The following is a 15,452-nucleotide window of genomic DNA, read 5'->3' as shown; positions in this document are numbered from 1 at the left end:
GTAGTCCAATAGCCCGGTGCAGTAAGCTGCTTTTCATTTTAATGGCAATGACTTTTCACATTTTCAATTATTTAAACATATGCTTTTTCAGTAGATACATTAAAAATGGCCTAAGAAAAAAAAATCTTCCATGCACTTAAAATAGATCATCATCTACAAGGTTCTTAGACAGACAAACACACGATATATTCGAAACTGAAGTGAAACAATTTTTATGCACCATAAAAACTGATATGCTTCACTGGGTAAAAATGGATTGTTTGCCTTTGGAATAAATATGCTTTTACTCGCAATCTTCCAGGCAATTAGCTAAACAACTGTTTTAATTAACGCTCTGGAATCTGTCAAGTATTGAAATGTGCCATCACTGATGAACAACAGTTAGAGCTGGTAGTCCAAGCATAAAGGAGACGAATTCTAGCTCATTTCTAAGCGTATTTCTTAACATCTCCAGACAATTTTCCCTACCTTAAAATGACAATAATTATTTTACTGCCCCACAGTAATATGAAGAATAATTAGTATAATGCAAGTACATACAGCATGGTGCTGTTTTGCCTACACATGAAATGACATATAGCAGAAGTTAGTTACGTCTTACTCTTTTTTAAAATTTAATTCTGCTTTTCACATAACACAGAAAGATACAACTTTGTCCTTCACCTGTGGCAGCAACCCCAGTTTCCCCTGGTTATTTGTAACTCCCAAAAGTCTCCTCCTCCTGCAGTTCCCTGCCACCCCAGGGAGCCATTTCCCATCAGTGGCAAGAACAGCCCATGAAGGAGCTACGTCTGCTGGGTGCCTGCCAAGCCAAACCAGAGAAAAGCAACACATGAACCACAAACTGAGTCAGCCTACAGAAGCCTCAATTTTTAAGAAACAAAGCAGGCTGAAACAAGAAGTTGTACTGTTTTCTGTCATTAACAACTTCCTTGAAGTTAATCAAGTTAACAGCCAGTGATCTAGCTGAAAATCAATCCTACGTTACAGTTCGATTTCCAAAGCAAGGCACACGTGCAAGCATCATGCTGCTTTGTTTCCGTCAAGCGCATTTTCTAAATGATGTATACCAAAAGTATCAATTTAGATTGCAAGGTTCTAAAAAAACTTGCATGTGACATTCATAGAAAAGCGAGTAAAAAAAAAAGGAGCAGTAGGAAGTCTTTATAGAAAGCAGGAATTAAAATTCAACCCAGAAGTACCTGCACTGGATTAGAACAATTGTTCTCTTATATATAACAAGGAACTGCATACCATCTCCCTTCATTTATATGTTCTCCATAAAGTAAGATCAATCACTCAGGAAAAAGGAAGGATTAAAAAAAAAAAAAAAAAAAAAAAAAAAAGAGGGCAGATTATGTAGGTGTTTTATCAAAAACATCTGTAATTGGAAAGCAAGAAGAGTAAGGTGAGACTTCTAAGTGTGTCAGAAGGTGGTTGGCAAAGTCTAATGGCTGCATTAGAGAACCTGAGTCAAAAGCCTCTTTTTGCATATAACTCCAGGGTTTACATATTTCACCTTACCTCTGAAGAAAGATTAAAAAGCTGGAGAAATGCAGATGGCCATTTGTTTGTCAGTACTTTGCATTTCTCATTCCCAGCTTGCTGAATTCCAGACATTTGCCAGGAACACTATCTGTCAATCACACTTAAAGTGGATGATCTAAGCTTTTACCATCAATCATTTATATTCCCTGCTGGATTTGTGGGCTGAGGACCTTTTCCACCGTCAGCTCAGTATTGCACTGGAAAGCCAAACAGTTTTCTGCCTTTTATGTTTGCTCGTTTGTTTTAATTATAATAACAAGTCCCCAAACCCTGATATATTTAAACACTGAAGAATTATTTTATAAAAACAGCATCATCTGTTTCCATATTTATTCTTTCCCAACCTTTTCTCCCTATCAAATGTGCTATTCATCTTATAAATGAGAAGAGGATTTCTCTGTTGCTACTGCAAATTCAGCCTGAGTCAGGCAAAAGGTCAAGCCACATCCACTCTGTCTCCTGAAAGCAGCACCAGTAATGAAAAACTGATTATTGCAACTTAGCCAAGTGTTTTGTTGATTCTGTTCGAAAAGAACTGTGCTCGCACAGTACAGCTGCATTGCCTTGATGTGCCTACCAGATCAACCCTTCGTTTTTTCACTCCTACAACAGGAAGCACTGAAGAGCTCTCAGACAGAAGATATTCCACCCTACTCCGAAAAAATATGACTGTACATGGAATATTTTGACTGATAACCTACTTAGTTCACTTTGGGGTTCTGGGCATCTGGCAGCTATGGTGCAGTTTTGGTGTGACAGCAGCTGGGTGAGAAGATGAGGCCATGGATTCATGTGCTGAAAGGTCTTCCAAGTCAGTATTCACACAAATCCATGGATTTTCAGTACATCAGACAAAATATTCACATTAGAATAATTCTCAGATCAATAGTAATAGTTGCTAGAGCAGGCAATGCCGGAATCTATCTCAGAACCCTTCCAGATCTGCCTTCACCTGCATGTTTGAACTACAGAAGAATTGCAATCTGACGTAGCCTCAGCAGACCCAAAGATAAGCTAGAATGGCCAAACACTGCTTGATGATACCTCAGCAGCAATGCAGCACTAAGCATATCTCGGAAATCAGGTGTTAGCAAATACTGCTATCGGTGATGCTGATCCACAGCAGCAGCGCAATGACTTTCCCAGCACAGCTCCCCGAAAGCACCCACACTCGCCTTTGCCCTCGGGATTTGTTCTCCATCTCCAAGCAGCAGGACACACCAACTGCTATAAAGGCAAACAGGGATTCTCTGTGTGTCAGTCTCTATTTGAATGACTGCTTGGTTAAAATGCTTCTGAAATTTAAAAACAAACAAAAAACTTGGCCCGATTTTTCTCTCTTTTTTTTTTTCCCCCCCTCCTGAACAGATTTGAACCAGAACCAGAGAACCAGAGCATCTGAAGTTAGCTCATGTCACAGGGTCCTACCAACTCTGTTCAAGCATAATTCCACTAAGGACAGTGTATTTACCCCTAGTGTTGAAAGCCAGTGATTTTGAGACTCAGGTCAACCCCCACTGTGATCACCATGCATCTATTTGGCTTCAGTTGAAAATCCTTTCCTCTCCTCTCTTCCCTCATTCATCTCCTCCTTACCTGAGTAAGGCACGCAACTTAAACTTCCCCATTTTATAGAGAGAAGAAAGATTCAAGGGAAGTAGAGACACCAAAGCAAAAATAATTTTTCCTCTTGGTGCACTGTTTTAAGGCAACAAATATCTGCCATCCAGAAAAAACAGAGCTACCATTTGGCATCAAATGGTAGCGTATTCGGTAGCCATGCCACAGATAAATTGCACAACTTGACAGCCACTGAATAGCCTGAAGTTTGGTCCTCCAACACTGTACAACTGGCAGGAGAGGATGCATGGAAGTGATTTGCTGCTTTGGATTTTCTTAAGATTTCTCAAGTGCAAACTGAGACACATAGAGAGAAGTGACCGACCAACTGCACTACAGAGAATACACTAGTTTTCATTAACCAGAGGTTTTTATCGCTCTTTTCCTTTACTACGACCTTACGTAAAAAAAGCCAGAGTATCAGTGCCACAGAAACCAAGAGAAGTGTTACAGTGATAATAAACTGAAGTTGCACTTTCAGTGATTTGCCTGGTGCACAAATAGAAACACAGTGTATCTGTTCATGTTTTAAAACACAGCTTGGCAACATTTTGCAGACAGTTTACTATACAACTGCATCAATTTTCCCTGTTGAAGCACATTACTGTACAGACAAAATAAAAACATTTATTTTAGAGCACCAGATGAGTAGCAACAATATGAATTAGTTACAGCTAAGATTTCTGTTATTGTTAATATAATTAATGTGTTTATTTGTCTCTCTGAATAGTGTGGATTATATTTCACTCCTTGACTTACTGTGATCAGAAGACACTTAAAATGTCAACTGGGCCCTATCAGGCTTATTCACAAAAAGCAAGGAGGCTTCACCAGAATCTGAATCATTTTTCCTTATTTGCTTTTTAATGATTACCATAAAAAAAATGTTATAAATATGCAGCCAGTTTGTACAAACTCAGAAGATATGGAAGTTGTCAGCTCAAATAACTAGTCACAAATGGATTTGAATTTATTTGCACTGGTTAAGTAATAGGAACAAATACAGCTCAATCTGTGTTGTCATTGCATGGAGAGCACTAGTTCTCTGAACAAAAAACCTATACAAGAAGCTCAAATTGCAGTATCCTCAGAGTTATTCCCTGATGACTTTGAAACTGGCTTTATGTTATAGCTATTGCTTGAAGGTTACATCAAAGCCCCAAAACTTCATCATTTTTTTTTTTTATTTCAGACAAAAGCATTCAAAGAGTTTAAAATAGAATCATAGAATCATAGAATGTTTTGGGTTGGAAGGGACCTCTAGAGGTCATCTAGTCCAACCCCCCTGCAGTGAGCAGGGACAAATAGTAGATTTTGCCTTCTGAAATACATAAAGTAAATATTTTGAAAACCTCACAAAGTTCATAGCTATAGTATATTTAATTTTATTTAATATTTCTAGCAACTCCTTAAGGATAAGTTTAACAATGTCTCAGAAACCCCCCTCTGAAAAAAGGTTTTAATTTAAAACTTGGAGAAAATGAAGAAAAATAAGTGTTCTGTTAATTTTCTTTTTTTTTTTTTTTAACCTGGCTTTTCAGTGAAAAAAATTCTTCTTCTTCCTCCAAAATTCTGAGGCAGAAACAAAATCCTACTCAAAACAAAAATGAAAATTAATTCAGTGGTTCACCTGCCAGAAATCAGGGCCTTTATAGAAACCTAGTTTCTATTTCTTTGTTAAATTATAATTTCTACCTTTTCACATCTCTGTTTGGAGTACACAGACAAACACGATGGGCAAGCCTTCCTAACACAGTCTGAGATACCAAGGAACATGCTGAAACAGAGAGAGACTCGTCTCTACCACATCTCAGTTTCAGCTGCCAGTGTATCACAGATCCCTGTTGCCAGCAACCCGCCAGACATTACCATCTTCCAAAGGGGACTTCTTCCACATGTGGCGGTGACAGACTACTTAAGAGCACATTATGCAAAGCTGCATAAATTTGCAACAATAAAACATGAAACCATAGAAAAAAAAAAAATCCACTAATTTGAAGTGCCAAGAAGTTCATGACAGGCCTCTATTCACAGGGAATCCCTCTCTTCCCCAGTTATTCCAGCAAGTCATTCATCAAGTGTTTTAAAAATCTGTTTCTCCAATACCCCGTAGTCTTAGACCATCTACAGGTATCAGTGGACAGGGGGTTTGGCAATTCCTACTTTTAATGCTCTACCAGAAGTTAGACATTAAACAAGTAACGTCTAGCTGAACTCTCAAAACAGGTAACTCCTGATTTCAGCTCACATTGCATTTTCTAGATGTCTCGAGCACAGGAATAAGGAATACTCTCTGTCCAAATACACCACTTGGAACAAACCTGTATTTCCCAATAACAGTTTTGGTACCACTCCTACATCCACTGCGAAAATTAAAATTTTGTATTAACATAAACCTCTTTATGCCAATGTCTTAAAAAATTTAGCCCAATCTCCACTTCTAATTCTTTTGCTAATAGTGAGCTTGGATACGCATTGAGGAAATTGGACTTTTAAAATTGCTCCTCCAGTTGATGTCCCCTGAATCACTTCATAGAAACATACAACTTGTCCGATCTGTCTATATATGTCAACCTGAAAAAAAAAAAAAGGTTTTAAACTATAAATAGAAAAAGCACAGTAGAACTACCAAAGATAAAGCTGGATTTTCATTTCAATCATTACCTTTTCAAAGCACTGCTAGTCACATTACTATTCACATTATTATTCAATAACACAAACAATGCTGTGATGTTAGATCATGGAATCATAGAGTTGCTTAGGTTGGAAAAGACCTTTAAGATCATCAAGTCCAACCTTTAACCTAACCCTGCCATCCCACCACTAAACCATGTCCCTAAGCACCTCGCCTACCCACCCTTTAAATACCTCCAGGGATGGGGACTCAACCACTTCTCTGGGCAGCCCGTTCCAATGCTTGACAACCCTTTTGGTGAAGAAATTTTTCCTAGTATCCAATGTAAACCTCCCCTGGCACAACTTGAAGCCATTTCCTCTCGTCTTATCACTTGTTATTTGGGAGGAGAGACCAACACCGACCTCGCTACTGCCCCCTTTCAGGCAGTTGTAGAGAGCAATAAGGTATTCCCTCAGCTTCCTCTTCTCCAGGCTAAACAACTGCCTCCAACTATCACAACACCCACAAGCTCTCCTCTGTTCACAAACAGGTCGGTCCAGTGGGGCGTCTTCCCTGGTAGGCTCACTCACCAGCTCTGTCAGGAAGTTATCTCCCACACACTCCGGGAACCTCCTAGACTCTTTCCTCTCTGCTGTGTTGTATTTCCAGCAGACAACCGGTAAGTTGAAGTCCCCTAAGAGAACAAGAGCTAGCAATTGTGGTCAGCTGCTTACAGAATATTTCAACTGCCTCTTCATCCTGGTTGGGCGGACTATAACAGACTCCTACCACGATATTCTGCCTTGTTGGCCTTTCTCCCGATTCTTACCCATAAACACTCAACCCTATTACCACTATCATAAAGCTCTAGGCAACCATACAGGGCTACTCCACTGCCTCTCCTTCCTTGGCTTTGCCTTCTGAAGAGTTTATAGCCGTCCATGGCAGCACTCCAGTTGTGCGAGTCATCCCACCATGTTTCTGTGATGGCAAGTATGTCACAGCTTTCCTGCTGCACAGTGGCTTTTAGGTCCTCCTGTTTGGTGCCCATGCTGAGTGCATTGGTGTACATGCACTTCAATTGGACTATTGATTCCGCTGTCTTCAAAGATACTGTCTTTGAAAACAGTAAGAAAACTCTAATGCCATCCATAATCCTTCTTATTGATAAAAACCTTCATTCTTATATTATTCAACCACTTCTTAAGCCTAAGAATGCAGCTTGGCATTTTTAACACAGGCACGTCTACCTAAATTTAAAACTCTGGTGAAAAATGGAGCAGAGAAGTAAGGGACTTTTTCAAAGACCTGCCATTAAATAACAACAGGCCCTAAACCACATAAATTCTGAAAACGGAGTTGTACACAAAGCAGTTTAGTTTAGGGAAACCTGCGTTAGCTCGAGTACTAGGGACAGTCTAAGTATAGCAGCCTGGGCTCAGCACAGTTAACTTCTCTGATATCTTCAGGCCTGCTGAGAAGCAATCTTCACACGATTGTCTGGAAGATGCAATGCTTTTCCACTGAGAAGTTCTAAGACAAACAATACTTCTACACTGCTATTTTCCCTCCTCTAAAATAAGCCATCCCTGTGGTGCAGTTGTCCTTGCAGTTTGCACTGTCCTATCTGGATGCAAATCTGTCCCACCAAAATCTGAATCAAGCCTCTTGTGTCTATATCTGAATGAAATGTTTATGGCTAAATGAGTAAGCTAAAATAATTGTAAAGAGAACAAATGATTATTCTTAGAACGTTCCTTTAAGATTGCAATTAGATCAAATTAAATCAGCAGGACTTTCTCCACAAAAAGCAAATGGAGTAGCAAAACATGGCACATCAAGCTCTCCTACAATATCATGTTAAAACCACAGTCCCAAATCTTGTCAATGTTATAGCTTTGTAAATAACAATAAAAGATCTGTATTTCAGGGATATCCAATTTTCACTTCCTCAGCTCACATGTGATCTTAATATACCCCACTTCCTCCCTCGTGGTGAAGAAGGCAGAAGGCAGCCAGGTCTAAACTATAAGTTCCCATTCTTTGACATTCTCTTACTGCATACTTTCATATGAATGCAATATCTACCTTCTGTTATTTCCCTTCAGCTTTGATAGCAGCAAAAGGGATAGCAATAGCAAACTGTCCTTGTGGAGGGCAATGATTTTTCTTGCTCAAAATACATTACTGCCTTGATTTCCCTTCCAATCTCATTCACTTTAGCTGCCCTTTGTGGAATCAAGAGTTGAACTCAACAATGCTCGCGGGTCCCTTCCAACTCAGGACATTGTATGATTCTATGACTAATACTTTTTGCTAAATGATGAAAAAGGTTATTCTTTTGAAAGTTTTTAGCTCAAATAAGGATAGCAAGAACATCATAAATGCAGAACAAGCTGGGATGCAACACTTGGGATGCAACACTTGGGATAAACTGCTTCACTCTAGGGATAAACTCTTGGGTGTGGGGGTTTTGTTTTTTCTTTTTAACTAAACCTTCTAGTAAATGTTTTTTTTCTCATCCATTGATCAGCTCTAAAGACCACAGTGGCTTTCAAGGCTTTGTTTTTTAATTGCTAAATAAAGGCTTAAAGGCTCCCAGTCTCTAATCAAATCTGCAAGGCTAACCTCCAGTCTTACCATCCATGCACACAGGGCCCCCTTGCAGGGATCATCAAGACCACTTCAGCAACTCTGCACAATTCACGTAAGTGAAGATCTGCTCCTCAGTCAGGCTCTCTGGGAGTCGTTAATTGACAAATTCTGCAGCAGTCTGAAAATTTAAGGACAAGACACTGCTTTCCCCACTGCTATCTAGAAAAAAACCCAATCTCCCTAATTTCAAGGGTCTTCTCCTTCCTCTCTCTAGCCTTTTACTGGAATGTTTTCATAAATTTCAAAGATTACCCCAATTTCAAGCAGAAAGGGTTGGAACCAACCCGTCCAAGAATCACTTGCTCACTTCAGACTGCCTAGAGAAGAAGGATTTTTCTGTTCCATCTTGGAGTACAATTATGTCAGTCATATATAACTTAAAATTTATTATTTTCTAGTAAGATCAAAAATGGTTTTCTTGGTCATTCAGATATTTGTACATGCACATTAATACTATATAAATCCTTTTCTAACAAGGCCACTTTATCCAGTCCTTCCATGTATTTCCAGAAAATACTTACAAAAAGTTAATTTTGCTACCATGCCATTATTTTCTATAATTTTCATTAAATTTTCTATGCACACGTGCAACTGGAGACATAACACAAGAACTAGCACTTCCATCTAGCAGTGGTAAGGAGAGATTAAAAAGGTCCATACTAAAAGGCTGGAGCTCCAGGCTACCCTGCTAGCCCTAGCGATGGCAGATCGTCTGCTCCGCTGGACTTCTGACGTTAGCTTCTTGACTACCACAGTTCCAAACAATCTACATTCTCACGCTGCACTAAGGAAATGTGTACCTTCATAGTGTAAAAAAAACCAAACATAAAAAGTGTATTGAAAGACAGTTTAGGTCTTCAAGCTTCCCTAAATTAAGAAACAACAACTAGCTATGCAGGCTTATTTCATGCTTCCACTACAATCCCTTTTCCCCTGCATATTTCAAAGTAAGCTGCAGCCAGACCTTATGGTCCCTGCCTGGAATGCATTTAATTCAGGAGGAATCTTTTAAGAAGATATTAGTTAATTTAAAAGTGTAGCAAATCTCTCCTCTGCATGAGTAAATTTTAACTTTTCAAAGACCTGCGATAAGGTCAGGTTTTCAGAAGGCCAGTGGCTCAGCCTGAAAGGTCTGCTCCAAAGCACAGAAACTAGAGCTGCCAAACGAAGTGCATGTAAGTGGTTGATTGTTTTTAACAGTGACAAAACAACCCATTTTCTCTAACCACATTTGGATAAATGGGTAAGTTTTTAAGCAAGAGTAGTTCAAAGAGATACGTCAGTCTCAGATGGATAAAGCAGCATCAGCCCAAATGGGAAGGCTTAGAAAAGCTAAAAGCAAAGCCAAGTTGAAAACAGTCTCTTAATGGAAGTCCTGCATGACCTGTGCTTCGCTCAGTTCTCTCCAGGGCAGAGACTGTGTGATGTGTCTCTATCTTCCACAAAATGCTGAGTGTACGTCAGTGCTTCACCCTATGCAATAACAACCGGTGTAAATGACAGAAGAGCGAATTGTATTTCCTCCAAGCAGATTCCCACTTATATGTAATCCCACTCATTTGCTTATACATTAACATAGAAAACCATAGTAATACAGTGGCTTTTCCTGCTGTGCCTTCCTTTTCTGACCCACTTGTGTTACAATGAATCACAAAAACAAAAATTGCCTGGCTTAAAGGTAAGTTCCCACTTTTTTTCCAGATTGTTTTGCATGAACATCAGTAATTTATTTCAGCAGAAATTCTGGATAAAATTCAGAAATATGTCTTTCATCCCAACAAATCAAACTTCATACAGAATGTATTCATTTCCTTAAATTTTTACTGTAAACATTGCAAAGATTTTTTTTTTAATTTACTAATTTTTGTGTTTGTCCCTAAGTCAAATTAATGGGGAATGCAATCCTAGTGGTCACAAAAAACCATACACTTTTTCTCTGCTGACCTGCATGCAATTTCTTCCAACTCAGTACTCTCATCAAGCCAAGTCAATCAAAGTCAGTGCTTTGTGATAAGAACATTAGCCTGAACTGAGAAGATACCCGTCTCTTCGGTATTCCACAGAACTGATCTGGAAGGATATTATGCAAGTGTATGCAATACACTCCAAATTCCAGGGCTACACAATACACTTTTATATGCCAGTCTGCAAGGCTAAATGATTTCAGAACTTGAAAGTGTTTCATATGAATTGGATCCTTTAAGGATTAAGTGTAGTTTGCCTTGAGTTTATGTAATGCTGTGCAGCAGTCACACAGACTGATTTAGAGATGCAATTTACTTCTCTGTTGTAAGGAAGATACAGGCTTCACTGCAAATTGCAAAGGCTGCTTTATTAAGTGACAGCTAAAACTGAGTGAATAATTCACCTTGAATAATTTATGCACTTATTTTTTATTTTTATTTCAAGAAAGTCTGTGAGAAGCTTACGGTCTCTCTGACATACCTGTTAACTGAAATTACAGAATTCCTAATATAGTTTGCTCTTGCATGCCTGATGATCATAGCTATGCTTAGTTGTGGTTGGTAAACAAAACTTATGGCATAGACTGTTCTGGCTGAATGGCCAGCAACAATCACATTTCTTGTACAATGCAGGCATTATTTTTTTTCCTTGTACTGCCTCATTTTATCTGGTGTACTTTCATCAAGAACTCAACCAGTTTAGCTGAACATGAAATTAAAAAAAAAAAATAATAATTGCTATTCTACAGATAAGACAACTGAGAGTACAAAGAAGTTAGGGAGGAAATCCTGACCCATCTCCTGCAGTATCCTTCTGTAACGTGGTGGTTACCTTATGCAATGAAGAAAGTCCAACTGATTTAGAGTAGCGAAAAACTTAGTTAAACACATCATTTCTTATCAGGACAGAGAAACCTTCAACAGAAGGCTTCACACCCTGGGGGAGGAAGGCACACACATGCGTGGAAGGAAAGGGATTCCTTAAGTCCCAAAACTGAAAAGCAAAAATTGATACACATTTATCCAAAATGAAATCTCACAGAATCACAAACAGATCCCACTTGCTTTTACTTTCCTCTCCGATTACAATATTCACAAAGAAAATGACAGAGCTCATCAACTGTAGAACTGACTCTAAATTCCAAAAAAAATAAAGGTGTGGAGGGAAGAGGATCAATAGTTACCATCCCAGGAGAACAGCAATTACAAAACATTTCTATGCATTCAGATACCATGGGATCAGCCTCATTTATCTGTAGATATCACTCTGCAGCAGAGATTAGGGGTTCAGGTTTCCTTAACACTGATTTCTCAAAGAATCTAGGCCAAGTGTTTTCTAAAGTGAGTATTATGACAAATAACACAGAAGTTACTGGTAAAGATGAGTAGAAAATTTGTATCTTTAAAGGACATTTTAAAAATCCTATTTCAATGCTTTTTACCTGTACTGATTAAATAGAGCAGCAAGATGTTTTGAGGTTTTCTTCATGTGAGGGACAGGGGAGGCAGCATTATGGGATAAAAGGTGACACAAACTGAAAGGCTTTAGTTTGTTCCACATTTCCCATGTTAATCCATGCGAGTTCAACTGGCAAAAGATATAAGTTCTTGATGTGCAACTTAGAAAAGCAGAAGTTGCTCATATCATATAGCACTGAACAGCACAGGTGATTCCAGAACAAAAGAGAATCAGTTATAAAGAGAATCATTTATGCCCCTACTTTTCACCTTTTTAGTTTCTTGTGTGGCACAAAATATTATGAACTTGATTCCCCAGGACACTAAATTCACCCTATGCTATATATGTGATCCTATTCAGAAGTAGGGAAAAATTGAACTCCACATATTTATTAGCCCCCTCATTTTCCAGTAGACATTCCTCTTAGGAGAGTTGGGTGTATGTGTAAGATTACCAAGCTATTTTCTTCTCTTTTTCCAGGCTGCTTTGAGTGACAGGTACTGGATTAAGCTACTGTGATAATTTACCTTATCGCAAAAGGGTCTGACAGAATCAAATGATAAGCATCACCTCCTCAGTGCTCCAGCCACCCCATGATTCATCTACATCTATTGGATTATCACATTCTTTTCTCCTAGCTTTGCCTCAGAATCTTGTTCACACCACTATCAGCTTCTTGTTAATGCCTCCAACCTAAAGCTGTCACTCCAAGTTAACACAAATTGGCTCTAAATTTTTATATTACTTTGACTTTAAAAGAGATAAATATTATTTCAACATGAGATCTTAAATAAAGCTAATTGGAAAGCCAGGAACTTTAAATAAGCTTTCTGAAGTCCTCAATGGATTTTCTAACGAAAAGAGATGTGGTGAGACAGGACAACCCCAAGAATGAGAAGGGTCCTAATGCTCAAGTATGGCTTCCATTGACCAGAAGAAATAGAGTTGAAATTGAGTTACCTATGTGGAACAGGAAGGACAAGCCAATAACTCTATGCAATGCTCTTGCATGACATGACATTAAGCAAGTTTTCCTCTCTCTTTCGATTTTTCCGGACAATAAACATCTAACCCCACACGCTGACAAGTTCATTAAAATATACCTCACCAGGCTGTGGCAAACCTAACTTCACTGAAGCTTTTTAAAGAGTGAGTTAAGTGCTTGAGTAGAAGATATAAAAATGCTCTATGCATCTGTATTTGTGCGCAACGCATATTATCAGCTGTGAAAACTCACCCAATATAGCAACAACTTCATCATCCTGGATTACTTCCAAAGACCCCGAAACCACAAAGCAAAGGCTGTCGACGCTCTCGCCGGCGTGGTAGATCAGGTCTCCCGGGGCACAGTGCACTGTCTGAAATTCCATGGCAAGCGCTCGAAGGCACCCATCACTTGCCAGCCTGAAGGCTGGGTGCTCCTTGAAAACTTTGCGGTTGAGATGCACGCAGATATCTGCTCTCATGTCCTTAGGGCATATCTGCAAAACCTGAGAAGGAAATTAGGCAATCAATTCCTGTGCATGGCTTATATGTGCCATGCGATTATCCCTAGTTCACCACACAGGATTTAAGAACTACTTTCCTCCTTCATATAAAATTTCTAATCTCTGTCTGTACATTTATTTTTGTATTATTTATACATGAGCCACAATACCTGAAAGAAAATCACGTTTTCAGCTCAGCAACATGCACTGCTGGAATTACCAGGACAATAAAGACAATAAAATTAACAGCACAGCAGCACAGAAAGCAGTGGAAAAAAGCTTCCCGAAGGATTGTTTCCAGTGGGTAGGTCACTCTTCTAATAGGCAGATTCCATTAAAAGCCTGCACAAATTATATGTTCCAAGCGAGAGAAATATTGTATAGAAGGGAAGTGTAATCTCATATCCCTTTAGCAAAAAAAAAAGTTATTAAAAGTTTCATTAACTCGTAATATTGAGATTTGCAGGTATTCAAATTCACCCCTCAGTGGCAATAACAGGTTTCTTCTTCATATGAGAAGGGACTTTAAGGTCTGATACTGTGTTGGGCAACTTTTGATCTTCCAAATGCAATCTTCCTCACAGCAACTCATGATGTGTGCTCCTAAGGGTACGCAAACTGACGCTTAGCACAGCGGGTACCAGTCAGGGCCATTTTGGAAGCTTTTTAATATAATACAGACAGCCAAGTGGAAAGAATACAGAATTACTACTGCATGTACAGATTGAAAGTTCCTGGCAAAAACACTGGGAATGCATAACATGAACAGAGTTTTGGGATGACAAAATCCTTGGAGGATAGTCTGTGATGAGGTACACCTCAGGACATATTATTTGAGAAAAACACTGAGTAGTATAAGTCTGCCTCATTTTTATTTTTCCTCACTAATAACTATTCCATCCAATTACGGAACACTCTGGGTGAGCTTCAGAGTTACTCCCACACATTTTCCTGGTTGGAAAGAGATGGCTGCTTCAATGCAAACGTTCCCGGAAAACAAAGGTAATGCAGGAAGCGCTACGGCTATGCCTACACCACAGCAGGGCTCTCTGCAAGGTCTGAGCAGAGAACCAAGCTCATTACTCTTTGCATGGCACTGGTTCCAGACATTACGCTTGCTACTCCAAAGGCAAATGACTCTACCACCAACATCATCATCTTGGCCCATCTCCAAGCAGACCTGCTATTACGCATACTACTTCAGAAAGAGATCTATTTCCATAGTGCATAAGTGTAGGGCCCTCATGGAAGCGTTCTCTGCCCCACAGCGAGCGGGAGCTGAACCTGCCAGTTCTCAGTTTTCCACGCTCACAAGAATGGGTTGGGGCAGCAAGACCAGCATTTAAACATGGAACACAGGCAGCTGTCATTGCAATTATCTCGTTTACTCTGGCAACAAAAACATTCTGTATGTACAGATGCTTGCCGAAGTTTGGCACTAGAATTACACACACATACACTTCACAGTTGCTTGAATACCATGCACAGAAATGATTCTTTTAATAGAAACGGGAGTAAGAAAACCTGAACATACAAGGGAATGTTTAAAACGAGGCTCCTGTCCAAAACCTGCTTGGTTGCCCAGTCTTAGAGGAAATAAACTCATTTTCTATTCTCCATTTAGAGAAGTTGTCTCCAGATTTCACAAAAATAAAGAGGGTTTAAAGACATTTGAGAGTCACAGGCAAATGGCAGAAGACTTTCTGGGAGGTATGGGAGGTAAGAAACATATCTTCATGGATTAATTTTAGAATCTTTCAGCAGCTCTTGGTTAAATTTTGTTATACTGGCATTTTCTAGACTTACAGACTTTGCTTTTAGTTGATTATTCACTCCTTGGCATGCCTGCAGTTAACACTGAACTGACAAGCTTGTGGCCTACAAAATAGTGAGAAGATTGATTCTGTGCTAAGTTCATCTTTAAATATCTGCCTCATCTGTAGAAAGCTGCACTGCATTACACAGCAGCACAACTACCACTGTTCTGACACAGGAGCAATACATGTTTTATTCATTGCATGACATCCTAGAAGTTATACACAGGCATCAAACCAATGGAGCTCAGACCTGAGAGTTTACGGATTGGCACAGCCATTAGTCAG

The 15,452-nt window shown here is 39.3% G+C and overlaps 1 protein-coding gene across 1 annotated transcript in view; it reads right to left on the bottom strand.

The window, feature by feature from the left end:
• Positions 1–15,452, bottom strand: part of KCNH1 (potassium voltage-gated channel subfamily H member 1) — a 174,440-nt gene that overhangs the window by 79,499 nt on the left and 79,489 nt on the right. The window contains exon 8 of the mRNA XM_009641563.1: positions 13,101–13,353. Coding sequence (XP_009639858.1) covers positions 13,101–13,353 — 253 coding nt within the window. The remainder of the gene's footprint in view (positions 1–13,100; positions 13,354–15,452) is intronic.

This window comes from Egretta garzetta, unplaced genomic scaffold (assembly GCF_000687185.1).
Source record: "Egretta garzetta isolate BGI_Z169 unplaced genomic scaffold, ASM68718v1 scaffold166, whole genome shotgun sequence".
Classification (NCBI taxonomy): Eukaryota; Metazoa; Chordata; class Aves; order Pelecaniformes; family Ardeidae; genus Egretta; species Egretta garzetta.
The sequence above is the reverse complement of the archived record's forward strand: the minus strand, read 5'-3'. Positions and strand labels throughout refer to the sequence as shown.